Genomic DNA, 20,125 nt, shown 5'->3' on the forward strand with positions numbered 1-20,125 from the left:
GTGAGCCCAGAGAAGTCTGTTTGGTTTCGTCAGGCTCCAGCCACCTACCCTGATGTTGGACCAACATGGCACCCTGTGAGATCACTGGGTAATTTATTTCCCACTATGGAGGGATGGAAAACATCTAGGTAATCCCAAAAATGGTTTAATGTGAAAACGAGTCATTTTTCTTCTTTACAGCGTTTATGTTTGTCTGCCTCAGCTTGGCAGCCTCGTGTTTGTTTGTCTGTGAGCTTTTGTGCAACCTTCTGCTGCGGCTGCTGGAGTGTGACGTACCAGGGTTTTGTACTCGATCTGCTGCCGAATGAGCTTGTCTTCACTCAGGGAGTAGCGGGCCTCTCCAGTGATGGCGTCGATGGGCCCCTTTTCCATCTGCTGCTTGATGGCGCAGTACAGCATGAACAGAGGCTCCCCGGCACACTCCTGCGCACGCAAACACACCGATTCACACACGAGAGAACAGCGTCAAGACAAAACCCTCATCAGACTGAGAACACAAATGCATAATCACGTATTTAAACTGGGAATGCCAATAATAAGATGCAAATGATGGACTTGTACGTGCACTCAGGAACACCTACGCACGCCTACATGCGCTGCTTGTTGGACTAACCTTGAGGAATTTGTGAAGGAGGAAGGCGAACCAGTTTGTGAGCATCTTCTCAGCAACAGACTCTGTTCTGAAATGACAGAAACTATTTTATTCTCTTTGTTGATAAACACAAATTCCCCAAAACAAAAGTTTTTCATAATTTATGAGTTTGTGGAGGAAACCCGAGGGAGAGCTCCCTGACATCTCGGCTATCCTGCCTTTGGTTTTGTTTGCGTTCAGCGTGCAACACTGTGGTCTCAGATAGTGAGCCGAGCAGAGCGGAGAGAGGGCATCTGTGTGCGGGTGGGAGCAGTTGGGAGTGTGTGTGTGTGTGTGCGGTTGATTATTCATGTGTGGCTCAACACAGCGGGACATCAGCAGCTGCGACAAGCCTCAGCTGTTGAGAGAGACGAGAGCTGTCACAGGCAGGTAACGCCTGATCGCAGCCAAAACGACCTCCTCTCCTCTCATTTCCTCCCTTCCTCCTCCTCCTCCACCCTTCCCAGTCTGTCACACATGGAGGTACAACTTGCTGCTGGGTTTGATTGGACACACACATACACACACAAAAACAAGAGTGCAGTGACCTCAGACTATTTTCTCCACAAAAAAACATGACAGTGTACAACTCTTTTATAACACTGGACACTTTTTTCTCTTTTGGACTAATTAGCACCTTTATAAAAAATAAAAACTAGACAAGAATTAGAACAAGATGTCAAAAACAAAAGTTAATGAGCAAAAAGCTCTTTATCCACACACAAAAACCAGCCTGTATTTTATCTTGTAAGGTTACATGGGCATATTTCACCTTGTTGAAGTGTTGTTCTTTGTCAAACTTATGAACAATATATCTCACTTGTTATAACTCGCTCTAGAAATCACCTCAGTTTGACGAAAAGGAGTTTAATTCTTACCAAACTACCAAACTAACAGCTAGCACGAGCACGAATGAGACTGAAGTGTTGATTTAAACCTAAAACACTTCATGAGCCACCACGGAGAAAAAACAAAAAATAACACCAGACGCCCTTTCTGATGCAACCTGCGCTCGAACCTGCAGCCTGAGGATTATGAGACTGTACTGACCACCGAGCTACTGCACCTCCTCTTCACACAACTCCAATCCAGAAAATAGCAGCTTCTACAAACAATATTTCACAGAACTTTACACCACTTTTATTGCACGGTTATCTATGGTTATTCATAAGAGAAGCAGCACAGGACAGCTGTGACTCGTCCTGCCTGAAACTCTTCTATCAGGAGCACCGCTAGTCCACTAATGGCTAACAGCAGAACTTTTTTTTGTTTTGTTTAGTGGATTAGCATTTTCAGTAATGTTGGAAACTGTTAGCTGAATTAGCTTTAGCTAAATTAGGTTTTATCAACTTTAAGTCCACTTACAAAATTCACAATTTTGTTCCTGTCTGTTGTGGGCGTGTCTTGAAGAGTCGTAGGCATGCTTTACTACATGTAGCCTACATGTGACGAGACGTGATTGGTCGATTGGTCTGACCTACTTCAACCATATGTTCCTTCTCAGGCACTGAGATCATCAGACCAGCTGCCCGTGGTTGTACCAAAAACGAGGCTGACGCTCAGAGATCAGGCCTTTTCAGTCGCGGACCCTAAACTCTGGAACAACCTGCCCCCCAGCATTAGACAGGCCACCTCACTTCCTGTTCTTAAATCTCTTATAAAAACACATCTGTTTTCTCTGACTTTTAATACAGTGTGATTTGATTTAGTATTTTATTATTTTGTGTTTTTATGGTTTTTTTTATGCATTTAATTATTCTTCTTTAAATTACTGCCATTGCTTTTTATTGTTAAGCACTTTAGTAACAGCTGCTGTTTTTAAATGTGCTTTATAAACAGATTCAAAAGGAAGGAGATGAAGATGTGTGATGCCGAATGAGTGACAGTCATCCTTCCGCTAATATCTTTACTTAGCGTTCAGCATTATCTACTATATTATTGTAGTCATCAGAATATGGGTTTGTGAAGCTAACTTTTTGGTTAGCTGTGCCCACCATTGATCAGGAGTTTCAGGAGTTATTTCTGCTGAAATAACCATGTTTAACCAAAACTGACTGGTGTGGAATATTAAATAAAAGCTTTAACACAAACTGCTATGAAATGGTGAATCTGGAGTTGTATCAGATGGCAACAATCTGTTTTGGAAGTGGGTCCACTCACGGCCATTACTTGCAACGCCAGCCGAGTGGGTATACTTCAAAAAATATTTTGCCATTTCAAAACAACTCCAATCTTTGCACTTGCTTCACTCAGCTGGTGCAGCTGGAGAGCTAGTGGCTCCGACCGCAATGACTGGATGGCTGGATGGCTGGATGGATGGATGGATGGATGGTGCTGCGCAGCAGGTGAAATGAAGCTGTTTTGACCATTAAATAAATGCATAATAAACGTGACGGGTCAGCAGTGGTGCATAATAAATGCAATTTATATGCCGAAGTAACTTATATATGTTTTTTTCCTCTTCATGATGCTTTTTTTGACTGATGCAACTTATATTCCAGAGCGACTTATATGCCGGAAAATACGGTATTAACTCTTGTATTGTCCTTTAACTTTATGGCCATTCATGCCCTTTGGAGAACAATCTTCCACCTTGTTTAACTGCTTAAAAATTACAAGTTTAATATTATTTTTTCCACAATAAACTAGTCATTCTTTTAGAGCTATTTTAGCTTGAAATAAAAATGTCCAATTTAAATGATTTTTAAATTTTTTAGCTCTTTAGCCTTTAGTTAAAAAACTAAATTAAAAACATCAACAACTCCATATTACAGTTTTTTTTTAATAATCAACAAAATATAACATATTATGGCAATTTTAGGGAAAAAGAAGAAGAAGAAAACTTCCCCGCATTAGGATGCCCTAAAGGATTTTTTTTTTTTTTTTTGATAATTTAGTAAAATTTCCAGTCTGGAGTTTTGTGAAGACCCTCCAGTCCAGCAGACCCTCAGATCCAGTAGCTAAAAATGAAACCTTGTTTTTTGTCAATCTTACTCTTGTCTCAAGGAGATCGGCAGACAGTTTAAAAAAAAAAAAAAATCATATTTTATATATTTTATTATTATTGATAAAAAAAACTATCCATGATAGAAACGCTAGTTTTTGATGTTTTTTTATTTATTTATTTTGCTTTGAACTGTTGCTGTGAGTTACCATGAACACCTGGATATAAGGAGTTTTGGGAACGTGGTGCAGCTGCTGACGATGTCCTGTTTTGGGAACAGCTAGTAGGAGTCAGCTGTGGAAGCTCTGATTCTGCAGCCTGCATGCATGTGAAGCAGCTTTTTAACACTAGATGTTTACTTGTGCACAGTACAGCAAGTTTTAGCTCTTTACATCCAACTAAAACTGTTTTGTCAGACGAGATGAGCGATGGGACTCCACAGCAGCGTCTGGCTGAGAGCAGGTTCGGCTTCTACTGTGGGCTGATTTATGGCTCCGAAGACTTTTACAGCATCTTTCAAAAATAAAAGCGTAGCAGACATGGTGAGCTAATATAAAAATCAAAAGTATAGGAATAGAAATAGAAAAAATTAACAAATAAATAAAACATTACTGAGAAGAATGCATTATTTTATGATATAAGCAAAGACATACATGTTGATTTACAGTGTATTTTAATGTGGCAAAGGAAAAGGAAAGATTAGTAAAGTTACTGTGAGATTATGACATCATTTGAAAAAAAAATTCAGGAAAAAAAGTTCTTATTTAAAGCACGCACAAAAAATAAAGAAATAAAAATACGGCACCAGTCAATGCACTGATTCTTGGCTGGTTAGCTTCATACCAGCACCAGTTCTTTCTTTACTCCTCCAAGCTCAAATGCTTCAGAACACCTACTAATATCGAGTGAACGCGCCGTGTTAAAGTGCACTTCTGACTGCACAGCTGTCTGGAGGAGTGTGACATCTTGTGATTGTCACCCGGCTGCCAGGGATCACCTCCACAAAGCTCTGCACACGATCATTGCCAATTTAAAGGGCAATGCAGTGAAAAAGGACCCTCTTAATGTAGCAGTAAATTACTATGATTACTCTGGTGAATATGATGGAGGGGCCTTACAGCGCGTGAACCTTCGGATTAGCAGGAATCGAAGCGGCCGGGTATTAAAGGCAAGCTAGAAGGCCTCAGTCTCCTCCGTAATGCTGGGATGATTACACCTGTTCAGGTTCTGTATGGACCTGAACGGAGATTATGGCTATTATGAAGATAATTGTGTTAAGACATGTTTAAGGGCTATAAGCAAGAGTCTAGCACTGATTCAGAAGCACCAGAATGATTGTCAGAGCCAGGGAGGTTACGCCAGCTAACACGATAGTCACTGAGATGTAAAAAGTCTTTTTTTTTCTTTCTTCTTCTCATTAAACCGGGAAAGTGAGGTACATCCCTTTTCTTGCTGTTCAAACACAAAATTTGCCTCCAGCTGCAGGGAGTCGAGCTGGTTTTTATTTGGTTTTGAACGATGTGTGGCTGTCAGAGCTTTGGTGATGTCTCCCACAGCCAGAGGGTTCTCCCCGTGAACAAAGAGTCTGCCAGTCCATGGCAGCTGCCTGGAACTGGACACCAACCTGTTGTGTGTTGTTTTAGCAGGAGGGAGGCATGTCGCCTAGTTTACCCAGTTCTACACAGTACAGGATGAAAGAGAAAAGTTAAAAACCTAAAGGAACTGTTCTGTTCATAAAAACCCAGCACTGTAATCCACTCGTCCGTCAGTTGGAGAGAGAGCTGGAGAGAAAGACGAGATGGAAGTGGAGGAAAGCTTCCACCCAGTTGTACCAGTCTCAGCACTGTTAGGTCCTGTATAAACCACTGCAGAAATTATTTTAAATTCATATATGTTTTATCACTTTCACATGTTTTGTCAGTTCAGAAGATGTAACTACAATACTGAAAGCCCTGCCTCCAGATGGTGAGAGCATCCACAGCATCAGAACAGAAAACTCTTAGCTTGCTTAAAAGTTATCGCAAAACTCATGTAATGTTTTCTTCTTTTGACGCCGTTCACACTTTACTCTGAGTTATTTCAGCGCACAGTTAAAGTTTAAAGCTAAAAGGATGAAGTAAAGTGAGACGACTTAGAGAAAATAATAATGACACCAGCGTTATTTTTGTTTCTTGAGCACAAAGTGAAAGTGGACATGCACAAAACTCCTTAAAGATTATATACAGTATCTAAAATCAACAAAACCTGATTTATTGATTAGACAAAGATGTATCGCCTGCTGCCTTTCATGTTAGAGGTTAAACTTAGTTTAAACTAAGATTAGCTTTTGTTAAGAAATAAGAGAGTTGGAGCCATTTTGGTCAACACTTGAAAATAACAACCTGTGATTTCATGTACAGTAGTCCCTCGCTACTTTGCGATTCATTTATCGCGAAATCGCTCTATCACGATTTTTCAAAATAAGATTGGACATGACACACAACTGGCTGATTGATGGATGAGCTGCACAATCGGCAGGGAATTTTTATTTAAAATAAATTATGTTAAATTATTTATTACCTGCTGCACCTTTGTGCAGACCAGAGCTGCAGAAAAAGCTTCCTGCTGCTTCAGCGTGCAGAGTGGAGAAGTGGGCGTGGCCAAGAGTGCTTGCAGGTGGCAAAGAGCAGAGGAGACAGAGAGCTGAAATCATGACGTTCTGTGCTCTTTTAGAGAGTTTAGAAATATTCTTTAGAATATTGCAAGAGTGTGGGAAGGGTTTAAAACAGCTTTATACACTGCCTGGCCAAAAAAAAAGGTCACACACTAATATTTTGTTGGACCTCCTTTAGCTTTGATTACATCATGCATTCTCTGTGGCATTGTTTCAATAAGCTTCTGTAATGTCACAAGATCTAATTCCATCTATTACTGCATTATTGTTTCACCAAAATCTTGCATTGATGATTAGACACTAGGCATGATGGGTGCATCACTTCACCTGCCTCTCTTCTTACCCTGATGCACCCGTCACTCTGGAACAGGGTAAATCTGGATTCATCAGATCACACGACCTTCTTCCATTGCTCCAGAGTCCAATCTTTATGCTCCCTAGCAAATTGAAGCCTTTTTTCCAGTTAGCCTCACTGATTACTGGTTTTCTTAAGGCTACACAGCTGTTCAGTCCCAATCCCTTGAGTTCCTTCACATTGTGCATGTGGAAATGCTCTTACTGCCACTATTAAACACAGCCCTGAGTCCTTCTGTTGTTTTTCTTTGATTTGATTTCACCAAACGTTTAAGTGATCGCCGATCACGATCGTTCAAGATTTTTTTCTGACCACATTTCTTCCTGGAAGACGATGGGTCCCCACTATCCTTCCAGTTTTTAATAATGCGTTGGACAGTTCTTAACCCAATTGTAGTAGTTTCTACAATCTCCTTAAATGTTTTCTCTGCTTGATGCCAATGATTTGACCCTTCTCAAACAGACCAACATGGTTGTTTAAGAAATGAGAAGCAGCTCATTGCACCAGTTGGGGTTAAATAACTTGTTGCAGCTGAAAGATAATCACCCAGGCAGTAATTATCCAATAGGAGGCTCGTACCTATTTGCTGAGTTAAACACAGGTGGTGACTTTTTATTTTTGGCCAGACAGTGTGTATGTAGTGGATGGTAGTGGTGACGCAGAGGTTAGAGAAGGTGGGCCTGTGATCGGAAGATTGCTGGTTTAAGCCCCGAAACAGACAACATCAAAAATGTGGGTGGGGTAGGTGAAGCACCCACACCTGCCCCCATCCTCATTCGCCCCACTCTGGACCCTTGAACAAGGCCCTTAACCCCCACCATCTGCTCCTCCACGTGTTCTAGATGGCAGCTCTCTGCTCCACACAGAGGGCTGTGGTAGCTCGGTGGTCTGTGGTTGCGTCAGGAAGGACATGCGGCGTAAAAATGACTGCCAAGTCTTCATGCGACTTAGTTCGCTGTGGTGACCCCTAACGCAGGGAGCAGCCGAAAGAAGAAGGACAAGTATGTATGTTTATATAAATATATACAAATTACTACTAGTACTACTATTCCTACTTTGCGGTTTTTCACTTATCTCGGGTCTTCAGGGCATGGATCCCCGGCAATAAACACGGGACTACTGTATTATCATGAGATGCTCGGAGTACCTGTTTGGAATGACTCTCAGCTACTACCAAATCACATTTTAGCTCAAGATCTGTAAAACTGACAGACATTTTTGTGTTAATTCTGATTAGATGTGGTTGTGAATGGAGTTGGCTCTAGAAGTTAAATAGATGTAAATCTAGTGATTAATTCTGTTCAGTGGCTCATGAGATATTTTGCTAAAAGACAAACAGAACATAGCTGGACTGAAAGAGAGTGACTCCTTTTAGTAAATATCTCGTGCAGTCTGTTAGCTCTCAGATTATACATTAGCATCATTTTCAGCTACTATCAAACCACATTTTGTAGGTTTTACTCACAAACACAGACAAACAAAGACGTTGACAAAAATATGATCGCCCACATATACCTTTCAATAGCACGCACAAAAACAGATAATAAATAAATAAATAAATAAAATTCCCTCAAAAACGATTTTGTGTGACAACAGGTTTAAAAAAATATCTGGATCCAGGTCTTAAGCTGCTCACCAAGTATTCAGAGTTTAAAAACATCTAAACGAGTCAGAAAAGCTCCTGATTTTGTTTCCACAATGAACATCCCAAATTTTATACTGAAACTTTTTGAACAATACTAAAAATACTTTTGTTAGCCTCCATCTTGTCCCAAAACGTACCCCTCCCACCAGCACCACCATGCTTACTACGCCCCCCTTCTTCGTGCTTTTATGATACGTGTTAGAAGTTAATGGAACCTATTAAGCATTTTAATAAGCTCAGCAAGTCCCGAAGAAGGAAGTCAAATAAAGATTTTTGTGCGGGGGCTGTGCTCCTGTTAATATCGCTCCTCTTGAATGTCGGTCGGGAGAAACACTTTGTTCTCCTCCTCCTCCTTTCCTTCTTGTTCTCCTCGTCTTCCTCCTTTCTGCTAATTGAGTTTCATTAATGAACATCAGAATTTCATTATCCCACATGGTGTTTAAGACGGGCCCCATCTCTGGCTCCTAATGGTAGCGAGCGTGCATGGAGGTTTATTTTAGCAGCGAGTGAAATGTCTTCCAGTGAAACTAATGCTAAACACAATACTCGTGCCTGTAATAATGCTGTACTCCATTGCTCTGCATGGGCGGAAATCTCATTACAAAAATGCTGAGAAGAAAAATAAAAGAAGAGTGAAGAGTCTCGAGGTGATGAAGCAATGTTCTGTGATTCCATTAAAGGAACATTACGAAGAAGAGGAGGAAACAGCGGAAAAAGTGACAAAAGTTAAGACGCAGGAGATAATGGAGAGTAGATCTTAATGGAAAAGGAAGTGCCTGTTCTGATGCGGTTTGATGTCGGGCACACCGCGCAGGTTTGACTAAAAACTGATACCCAGGAAGAAAAGCACATAATGACAGACACGAGCGGGAAAGGAGGATTTCGATTAGCGCGGCAGAGAAAGCAGGAACGTATTCTTCTCAACTAAATAAAATCTAAACATTATCGGGCGCTGCATCGACCCTACTTAGCACACCAAAGTGTGAGGAAATCAATCTCAAAGCTTAGCTTGTTCTTTTAAGAAGCTTTTAGAAAAATAAAAGTATGTACGATTGAAAATCTTTTCCCATTAAGGCAAGAAAAACAGAAGGCATTTGAAGCCTTTAACTGTTAAAAGAAGTGAAAAACACACTTCAGAGGAGCCGGAGAGCTGGACGTATTTAGGCTACTGTTAATGCGATCAGTGATTGTTGCAGGTCTGGGATGTTTCATGAGCACTTAGCTGGAGATAATGGGGAAACGTAGGTTTCATAACAAGTGATGAATCATTTCTGCTATGATGAACACAAACCACTCAGACAGGATGGGGTTTATTCTTAGGAACTATTCTGTTAAACATGCCCCTAAAAACAGACAACTACTTGTTAGCCCTCTTGGTAATAAATTATTAATTGTATGGCCCCAGCCAGGTAAATGTCTTCTAAAATGTATTTACCGGTAGTTGACTTTAGATTCAATTTACATTTATTTAACTATTGTGAGCGTACTGACTCTCTAAGCTGTCAATAATGTATTTTCAAATCACACCAGACACTTGTTTTAATGGATATTTAACCAAATTCTACAAACAGATCAAATACCTTCATTGTGTCTGGTCATTTATCACTCATCAACATTTGTCAACAATTATTACAACAATATTGAACTTAAAAATGAAAGTGTCATTTCCAATAAAGTACAGATTATTCATTGGTAAAAGTACTCAAACACTGAAAAACAACCAGTACGTCCCATTCTAAGACCAGAGAACATGCAAGAAAGAAAGATAAATTATGGCAGAGGCCTGGAATTATTTATGTTAGAGATAATTTCTGTTAATCAATGGCCCTCATTTTTACTCTAATTCTCCGGTTTTACCATGTTTGTATGTACAGGGGCATAGTTTTACTCAATCTTACAGAAAAAAAAAATAAAATAACAGTAAGTAAAATGATTTATTTACCGGTATTTATTTATTTTTTTGCTTTCGCTGGGAAAGTACCAACCATTATATCACTTCAAAAGTGGCTCACGTGCCCCGTGGGCATGCTTCCTTTACCTTTTCTAACAGCAAACATGCATCAAAGCAGTATTTGCATGCAACGCACATTTTAAATAAAAATAGTTTAGCCATTTTAGTTTGTGTCTTCAATTTGAAATACTTGGCACCAGGGCTTAATTTGTAAATCAGACGACGCCGGAACACAAATAGCAAAACTGTTGCAGTTCTGCAGGTAAGAGGCGTTCACTTGAGGACAAACTGAGGTCGCCAATTGGTCAGTTGCTGACGTGTCTACTGGATTATGTCTGCTGACAGATGGGTCGAGGATCTGACTACTGTACTGCAATAAACAAACAAATAAATAAATATAATTAAACAAATAAATAAATCATAGATTTTACTGGCCCATTTAAAACTCTCTTGTCATTTATTCAATTCAGTACAATTTGGTTTATTTATAAAGCGCCAAGTCACAACAGAAGTCACCTCAGGGCACTGAACCGAAACATTCATATATAAAAATAATAATTTAACATTATTTATCTGAGGAGCAGACTGCTTCGAATTTAACTCCATCACAGAACTCTCATCTTGAGCAAGCATGAAGGCGACAGTGGAAAGGAAAAACTCCCTCATGAGGAAGAAACCTTTAGCAGAACCAGGCTCAGGACAAGTGGTCATCTGCTTCGACCAGCTGGGTTTGAGAGGAATAGATACACAATTGCAGGTCAAGAATCACGTTAAGATAGAAATAGTATCAAATAAAAACTACTTAATTTTAACAATTCATTTAAGGAAATTTTGGTGATTGAAGCGCAGACAGAGTGACTCGACTTCAGTCTGTCCACAGAGTAAACCTGCGTCCTCAGACCATATTGTGGATAAAACAGCTGCAGCTCCTCATTAAAATGATCAGAGCCACTTTTGTCAGGCAGGCGCCCACCCTGGGACAACAAGCACTGTTCTGTTTTTGGCCACACTTTGAAAAAACTGCCTAATATTTAACACTTTGTCGGTGCTTAGATAAAGAGTTGCTCTCAATCCTCCTGCTCAGTTCAGAAAAGTGTCCTGGTCGCTCCGACATCGCTTCAAACACTCTGACTGCAGTTAAACAGCTGTATGAGCCGAGAGCATTGTCTCTTTTATGCAGATCAGATAACTCCTGCAGTGATTCACACATCAGATTGTTCAAAAAAAGCACAGGAGCTAGTGGAAAATGTTTAATTATACATTTTTGTTTTTAATAAAATTGCCCATGACTTTGAACTTTTAGGGGCGGCGATACTTTTTAAGAGCGGAAGCAGAAATGTGAAGCGACGGCTCTGATGTGATATTAGGAAGCTTGTTATGTTTAAAACGAATGTTTATGTAATTATTATCAGATTACATATGTAATATAGGTTTTATTCATTCAAGGCAGTCAAATTTGTTCATAACTTGATTATTCTTAAGCCTGAGAGTTATTGGATCCAAGCAAACAGTTACCGGAACGTACCCTGTCAAAATAAGAGAGTTCCCAGATCCTGTTCCGGCAGGATCTGGCTCAGAGTAAGCCCTGCTTTTTCACTGAACATAGACTGGTGCAGTTTTAATTTATACTTGTTCTTCTGATATTTCTTTGGTCCACCCAATAAAAACAAATGAATCAACAACCTTCTTCTTAATCAAGTCCGGCCTGTCAGTCATTTGTGCACGCTCACTCTGACCAAAATAACAATGAAGCCATTTTTACTGGATTTTCTACATTTGTTCTAATGGATCTTAAACCTTTTGTTATTAAACAATGTGTACTAAATCGGTTGATAAACAATAGGCAGTGGTAAACAGTATCGAAGAAAAAAATGTATAAAAATGTCAAAACAGAGAAGCTGTTCTTTGTCTATATTTTAATTCTCGCCACCTAGTGGAGAAATTTTGTGTTTTTGTTCAAATGTGTTGTTTATATAAATAAAATCTAATAAAAAAGTTAAAAAAAAAAGTTTTCTGAATAAACTGAATGAGGTTTTCACTGTATTGTAAAATACTACATGTTGAAAACTGATCAGCAACGAAGCAAAGCCCAGCAGCTTCATTGCACACGCTGCACAAACGCACCCTGCTTACAGACGTGTTCCGTTCCATTATCATCACACATGAGTGTGTCGGTGCCTTGATACGTGTGTGCACGAGCCTGTTTGTTGACTCGACTATCTGGATTTCTCTAAATGGGCGATAAAGACAGCAACAACAGCAAAGAGCCATGTCAAATCAGTAATCCCTTAAATTCTTCACAAAACTGGGGAGTAAAATGTAAAAGCTGTAGGACAATTAGCCCTCCAGGCTGTAGTGGCAGAGCCCTGAGGATTATGTACCACTGCGCTTCTAACGAGAAGAGATAATGGAAACTTAAAGGTGACAAGGTGTGGAATAACAGCTTTATCTGTATGGAGGATGGAAGGTGACAAAATTAAATAAATAAATACACAATAATGAAATGTATCATTTAATTATTAAATACAACATTAAATCATTAAATAAACAAGAACATTATTAAATACACAATTAAATTATTTATTTCATGATTTATTCAATTATTTAATTTGGTCACATGTCACCATGAATTTATGTTAACTGTCAGTCTAACTCATCAAACTCAGTGGGCGGGACTAACGCTGAACATGTGAAATCCATTGATTCGGCCGGATGAAAAAAGGTTTCATCCAAATACACATAAACACAATTACCGCTTCCTAAAGCTTTTTCGGAATATATTGTTCTGGCCTATCTGTTATCTGTGGTCGATTTGTCTTGGCTTGCTGTGAGGAGCGGCCAATCATGAGCCAGGGTTAGGGTTAGTCCCGCCCACTGAGTTTGACGAGTGAGACTGACAGTTAACATAAATTCATGGTGTCATTGGAGGGCGGAAGGTGACAAAATTAAATAAATATATAAATCATGAAATGAATAATTTAAAAGGTACATTTCATTATTTAATGGTGTATTTAATTGCATATTTAATGATGAATTTAATAATTAAATTATACATTTAAATGTTATGTATGTATTATGTATGTATTTATTTCATTTTGTCACATTCCGTCCTCCATACATCTGAGTTGTTTGATGCCATGTTGCTTTCTCCCACCCCTCTGTCTTTGTGTCGTGCTTTCTTGTCTGGCAGGTATTTACTCAGAGAAATTATTGTGGTCTTTTCAAACTGAGGTACCAAGAAAACATGAAAAAGTGTCATCTGAAAGTGTAGCAGCTACCTGCTGTCACTGTCGCAGCTTGTTAGTCACGTAAACATAATCAAAATCAAACCGAGCTGTCAGGTGCTAAGGTAGGGCCGCGCTTTGCACATATTTTTAGAGCTAACCGTTCGTTTGTCTTTTTTATATCTACAGAGCCAGCAGAAGCAGCTGAGGACACTGTGGCAGGGACTCGGCAGGTGTTTGAAATTTTAATAGATCGTCCCAACTCCTGAGGAAAACAATGCATGCTGGATGCACAAAGAGAGAAAAATGTTGAGCCAGACTTGAATGTTTTATAAGAAGCCTGAGCCTGGAGCGTAAGTGAAAGTGGCATTAAAAAGAGCAGTGGGAGAGACGGAGCAAGAGGGAGAACGTAGAGAGTTCAGATGTTTCTTCTGATGTGAATATTCAAGTCATTGATCTCGGCAAACGGTAGACGTGCAACAGCACTTATTACACGCCTTTTTCTACAGAGTTTCTTCTGGAGAAAATCAAAATGCATTAACATGAAGGGAAGAAAAGGTGAGGAATATACAGCTTTAAATTAATCCCCATCTATCTGTCAATAATCATCATCATCTCCCTGCAGCTCTGCACCTCTTCCCATGATTTTAAATGAGGACTGTGGTTTTAGCATCTGCATATAACTAACCTCATGGGAGCTGGGATACACCCTAATCCTGTGCGTGTGTGTTTACTAAATTAAACACCAGAAAGTTATATAAAGCAAGCAGTAAACAAAGGATTAACACACTCTCTCATTAAGATGCTGTGTGATTATAAACAGGCCTTTGTTTTTGTCACTTCATGTCATTTCAACATGAAATAAAAATCATAAAGAAGATGAGAATATGGAGAAAAAAGAAGTTTCATTTTCTTTTATGCCTTTTAGGGCGATGTTTACTGTGAACCTATCTTCCAAGGTGTAGTAAACGTGTTACCTGCGCAGCAGCAGTTTGGGGTGGTTCTTGCTCTCCAGGTTGCGGTCGATCAGGTCCGACAGCAGGTGTTTGAGGACATCGGTGGCGTACTCCAGCCGTCCCTGCAGGGCAGTCATGATGAGCGAGGCCACGTTGCCACGGTCCCTCATAGAAAACGAGCGCTGCATCTCCAGCGTTCGTATGAAGGTGAGCAGGAACACTTTGTTGTTGATGAGCTGCCCAAACAGCTTCAGGGCCTTCTCCACGCTCTGCTGGCCGTTGCCTGACACCTGAACACGACAGTCAGAAAGAACGGTCTATGTTGAGGCTAATAAGAACACTACACCGTCTGCTCTTAACTCAAATCTTAACGAGCTGTTTTCAGACTGTGCTCTTCAACCTTTATTGTGACCTTGTCTCACACAAAATAAAGATTTTTCCAAAGGAGTTCAACTCCTCACTCATGTTTCTCTTTAGGGAGACAGAAGCACCGTCATGATGGTTAACTGAGAAGATCCTAATCAATTATTGACCAGGGGGTTCTGCCAAAAAGCACTGTGATTAAAATTAGCCATTTCACATTCAAGTCAGACGTCGTGCTTTTCTGGTAAGACAATCCAAGCACCAAAACAATACTTTGGTAATCAAGATGCATGAAGGGGAGCGAAAAATCTTAAACGGACAGTTTCTATCACGGTGGAAGAACCCACACTCCTGCTTGAGGAGTAGGAATTACTCACTTCATTACCCCTCATACTGCAGCCACTGGTGGATGAAATAGCAATGTGCTGGGACCCTGTTTTCCATGAGAGAGCTCACATGTTAGGAGTACACACGTGTGTGTGTGTGTGCTGCCCAGCATGATTGACTAAGCATGCGTGAGAAACCGCAACGTAGAAAGGATAACTGGCAGACTGGTATCCTTTTCCCCGTTGAACAATTTCCTGCTTATGAAGGTTATCCTACAGTGGGAATACTTCTGTCTCTTTTCTAACCTCAGCCTGGCTGTTTGCTCTTTCTCAAAGCATTAACTGCTTATGCTTCTACTCATTTGCCCTTGTTTCCTCTGGTAGTTACCTCCAGTTCTCTGAGGACGGGATGATCCTCTATACCAGGAAAGAGAACTCTCATGGCGTACGTTCTGTAGTCCAGATGGGGGATTCCAGCTCTGTCGAGGTCACTGGTGAGCTCGTTGATGTCAGTCTGCAACTCTGCAAAGGCTGATAGAGAGGGAAGACAGGAAGGAGAGGCCCGTTGAAGAAATGTGTTGCAGAAATAAAACTGTTCTTTAATCCCAAGGGAGCAAATAAGGGAATCCATCTTATCTTCATGGTGTTTACTGCTCTCAAGATGAGGATGACAGTAAGCTCAAGATCATCTTTAAGTCAGAGGAACTCAGTTTTTCACATATCAATCTTAAAATAAACAGCTTTTTCTTCCATACACATACACACACTCACCTGTGCTTATTTTTTCTTGTTCATTTTTATCTCCCAGATGGTAAATTGGCTGCAGCAAAGGCCTCAAAGATTGTGTCATCTCAGTGTGAGGCTGCAGGTGAGCACTAGTTAATTGGCTCCATCGTTCAGGCCCACGGCTCTGTTCCTTGGTTTGGACGCCCTTGGGGAGTCTCCCTGCCCTCAGCCCATCACAGGAACAGCAGCAGTCCCTTAACACCCACCTCAAAGCCCCATAAACCAGTCTTAGTCGTCAGCTTCTGCCCTCGCAGCCCCCATGCAACCAGCAGCAACTTGCAGGCGAACCCAGACACCTATCTAAATCCAGCCTGCAAGGCACGACTCTCTTGGCCACTGCTATTGGTTAAAACATTAATCTTCTTCTTTCCCAAGGCTGCTGCTGTGATTCTCCTCCGCTGTCTGTCTGCCATTTGACAATTATTTGCTACAAGTAAAAAAAAATTCACAGCTTAATAACACTGGGATAGAGGAGAGGCTGCTGGGGATAATTAATAAGGTCCTCTGTGGCTGATAAAATCCCCCGAACGGTGTCAGACATGGACCTCTGTTTGGCCGGAGTAAAGATTGGCCAAAATGACCCAACTATGACTGAATGTTTTGTACAATTTATAAATGAAAACCAAAGGTGAGGCTGAGGTCATGGCTGTGCTCTCTCAGAGCAGAAAGTCAAAAGTCAGATTAATAAATTTGACCTCTTCATCAACGCAAACACACGAGAGGAAGGGAGTGTTTCCAAACATCTGTGTGTCATATAATAGAGACTTTTTAAAACTGGATGGACCAGAATACATTAATTGCAGTTTGGTTTTGCCAAAACATGTTTAAACAGAATTATCTGCACTGCAACAATAAAAACATACAGTGTTGTGTATAAGTCTTGAGCTGCACACCTTCCTATGGTCAGCTAAGTTTTTTGGCACTTAAATATTGTGGTAAAGCAAAAGTCTTTATATTGCTTTTTGGCAATGCTGCTAAAGAATGAAAATACTAGGGTTGTCTGTTCTGTTAGACCTCATCCTTTTCATCAAATGCAAGATTTTTAACCTCCTAAGACCCAAACGCTTGCATATTTGGATGCCAGGTCCTAGGAAGTTAAAGCTTGATTGAGCCATCAGTCAGTCTTAGGAGGTGGAACACAAATATGTTTTTTAAAAACACTCAAGTATAAGGAGTGGGCTGACAAGTTGGAAAAAAGGAGATGATGTCAAACGAAAACAGTAATCCAAACTTTCAATGGCCTTCAAATACTCATCAAAGTCACTTTAAATGTTAGTGTGACTATTTGTCAGAAACCTATAAAAAAACTGAGGGTTGACTCAAGACATTTGCACAGTATACACACACACACACATCAAATATCACTGCTCCAGTTACAATGTAAATAAAATGTTGTGCGTCGCTTGCTGGGTTGAATAAATGTTGTAACTGGATGACTAACGTGTTCAAGCACTGGTTAATATAAAAGTCTGTTGGCAGCATTTTAACAGCAGCGACCACTGCATGATGAGGTGTCACATGCACGGCTAACGAACCAAATCTGTTGTGATAAATAACCAGGATGACTCACTGGTCCAGATTTGTAGAAAATGTAACTGCATTATCTAACTCACACAGCCTGGCATTAAATTATTGAATGCACAGATACGCACTAATGCTGGTTATGTGATTAGAATCTACTAAATAAAAACGCATTTAAAGTCCCATTCAGCTGCACGTGGTACAGAACAGCCTCAGTTTCCCATCAGGCAGCTGCTGCACTCCGTCTGATACCAACCTTCTTTGCACTCCAGGGCAACTCGTGACTCCAGGTTGTCCATTTGCATCTGCAAGCGCTTCAGGGTGAGGTCATTTTCACGAGACTTCCGCTTGTAGGCAATGAGGACGAGGATGACGATGATGAGGAGGAGCCCTCCACCTGCTGCAATGCTAACAATGGCTGGAAGGGTCAGCAGACTGTCAGACATGATGTGCACAGCTCCAGGAGACACGTGGAGGCCTCCTACTTGAACCTGCCAAGAAACAAAAAACACATAATCACAAACTACAACTGTAGGGAAAAAGAACAGGACTTAATGTTTCGCCCAACTCCGTTACGTTTGGTACAATACATGACTGAATACAGAATGTAAACACCTGGCCAGTGGTGCTGATGTTGAAAAAAAATTACTTTGGGCCGTGCACTCAATACATGAGCTGGTAAGCAAAAATAATTGCCGTGGATTTAGCTGGAACCTTTTGGCAGCTAGAGCACGCTAACACTGCCCTCCATTTTCACCCTTTTCCTCAGCTGAATGTGCAATAATGAGAACACAAAATAGTTTAAAGGCCACATTATATATATATATATATATATATATATATATATATATATATATATATATATATACAGTGCATCCAGTATCCACTGTGATTCACTTTTTACATATTTTATGTTACAGCCTTACTGAAATTGTATTAAATTCATAATATCCTCAAAATTCTACATACAGTACAATATCCCTTTATGACAATGTGGGAGAAGTTTTTTATTTTTTAGATTTTTGCAAATTTATTAAAAATAGAAAACAAAAAAATCACATTTATTTACAGTTAATATTCACAGCCTTTGTTTAATACTTTGTTGATCCACCTTTGGCAGCAGTTACAGCCTCAAGTCATTTTGAATATGATGCTTCAAGCTGAGCACACTTATCTTTAGATAATTTGTCACTTTTTTCTATTTATTTATTTTTTGCTGTAGTTCTCAAGCTCCATCAGGCTGGATGGGAGACATCTGTGCACAGCCATTTTCAGATATCTCCAGAGATGTTCAATCAGATTCAAGTCTGGACTCTGGCTTGGCCACTCCAGGACCTTCACAGAGTGGTTCTGAAGCCTCTCCTTTGAGATCTTGTCCACGTGCTTTGGGTCAGTGTCCTGCTGAAAAATGAACAGTCTGAGGTCAAGAGTGCTCTGGAGCAGGTTTTCATCCAGGATGTCTCTTTAAATTGCTGCATTTGTCTTTCCCTCTATCCTGACTAGTCTGACAGTTTCTGCTGAAAAATCTCTCCATAGCATGATGCTGCCACCACTATGCTTCACTGTAGGGATGGTGTTGCCCTGGTGAGGAGCAGTGTCTGGTTTCCTCCAAACATGATACCTGACAATCACACCAAATAGTTCAATATTTGTCCCATCAGACCAGAGAGTTTTGTTTATCATGGTCTGAGCGTCCTTCAGGTGCCTTTTGTCAAACTGCAGACAGGCTGCCATGTGTCTTTAATTAAGGAGTGGGTTTCATCAGGACACTCTACCTGATTGCCTGATTGGTGGATTGCTTCAGAGCTGGTTGTTATTCTGGAAGGTTCTCTTCTCTCCACAGAGGAATGCTGGAGCTCTGACAGAGTGACAGTCGGGTTATTGGTCACCTCCCTGACTAAGGACCTAGGAGAGATCATATCTCTCCAGTTTTAGTTTCTCTCCATTGACTCCATGTCAAGTCCAGAATTGAATTCAAAATCTTACTTCTAACCTACAAAGCTCTCAACAACCTAGCTCCATCTTACAAACCGGATTCCAAAAAAGTTGGGACACTAAACAAATTGTGTATAAAAACTGAATACAATGATGTGGAGATGGCAAATGTCAATATTTTATTCATAATATAACATAGATGACAGATCAAAAGTTTAATCTGAGTAAATGTAACATTTTAAAGGAAAAATATGTTGATTCAAAATTTCACAGTGCCAACAAATCTCAAAAAAGTTGGGACAAGTACCAATAAGTGGCTGGAAAAAGGAAATTGAGCATATAACGAACAGCTGGGAGACCAATTAACACTAATTAGGTCAATTGACAACATGATTGGGTATAAAAAGAGCTTCTCAGAGTGTCAGTGTCTCTCAGAAGCCAAGATGGTAAGAGGATCACCCATTCCACCATTGTTGCACAGAAAGATAGTGCAGCAATACCAGAATGGTGTTACCCAGCGTAAAATAGCAAAGACTTTTAAGTTATCATCATCAACCGTGCAGAACATCATCAAAAGATTCAGAGAAACTGGAACAATCGCTGTGCGTAAGGGTCAAGGCCGTAAAAATCTACTGGATGCTCGTAATCTCCGGGCCCTTAAACGTCACTGCACCTAAAACAGGAATGCTACTGTCAAGGAAATAACAGAATGGGCTCAGGAATACTTCCAGAAAGCATTGTCAGTGAACACAATCCACCGTGCCATCCGCCGTTGCCAGCTGAAACTCTACAGTGCAAAGAGGAAGCCATTTCTTTTTTTTTTTTTTTTTTTTTT

The 20,125-nt window shown here is 40.3% G+C and overlaps 1 protein-coding gene across 1 annotated transcript in view; it reads right to left on the bottom strand.

Moving 5' to 3' along the window:
• Positions 1-20,125, bottom strand: part of plxna2 (plexin A2) — a 238,166-nt gene that overhangs the window by 32,208 nt on the left and 185,833 nt on the right. Inside the window, exons 19-23 of the mRNA XM_037684672.1 lie at positions 17,612-17,846; positions 15,437-15,579; positions 14,381-14,649; positions 614-680; positions 277-423 (exon numbers count right to left, since the gene is read on the bottom strand). Coding sequence (XP_037540600.1) covers positions 277-423; positions 614-680; positions 14,381-14,649; positions 15,437-15,579; positions 17,612-17,846 — 861 coding nt within the window. The remainder of the gene's footprint in view (positions 1-276; positions 424-613; positions 681-14,380; positions 14,650-15,436; positions 15,580-17,611; positions 17,847-20,125) is intronic.

The sequence above is a fragment of the Nematolebias whitei genome, chromosome 11 (genome assembly GCF_014905685.2).
Source record: "Nematolebias whitei isolate Nwh7 chromosome 11, NemWhi1, whole genome shotgun sequence".
Classification (NCBI taxonomy): domain Eukaryota; kingdom Metazoa; phylum Chordata; class Actinopteri; order Cyprinodontiformes; family Rivulidae; genus Nematolebias; species Nematolebias whitei.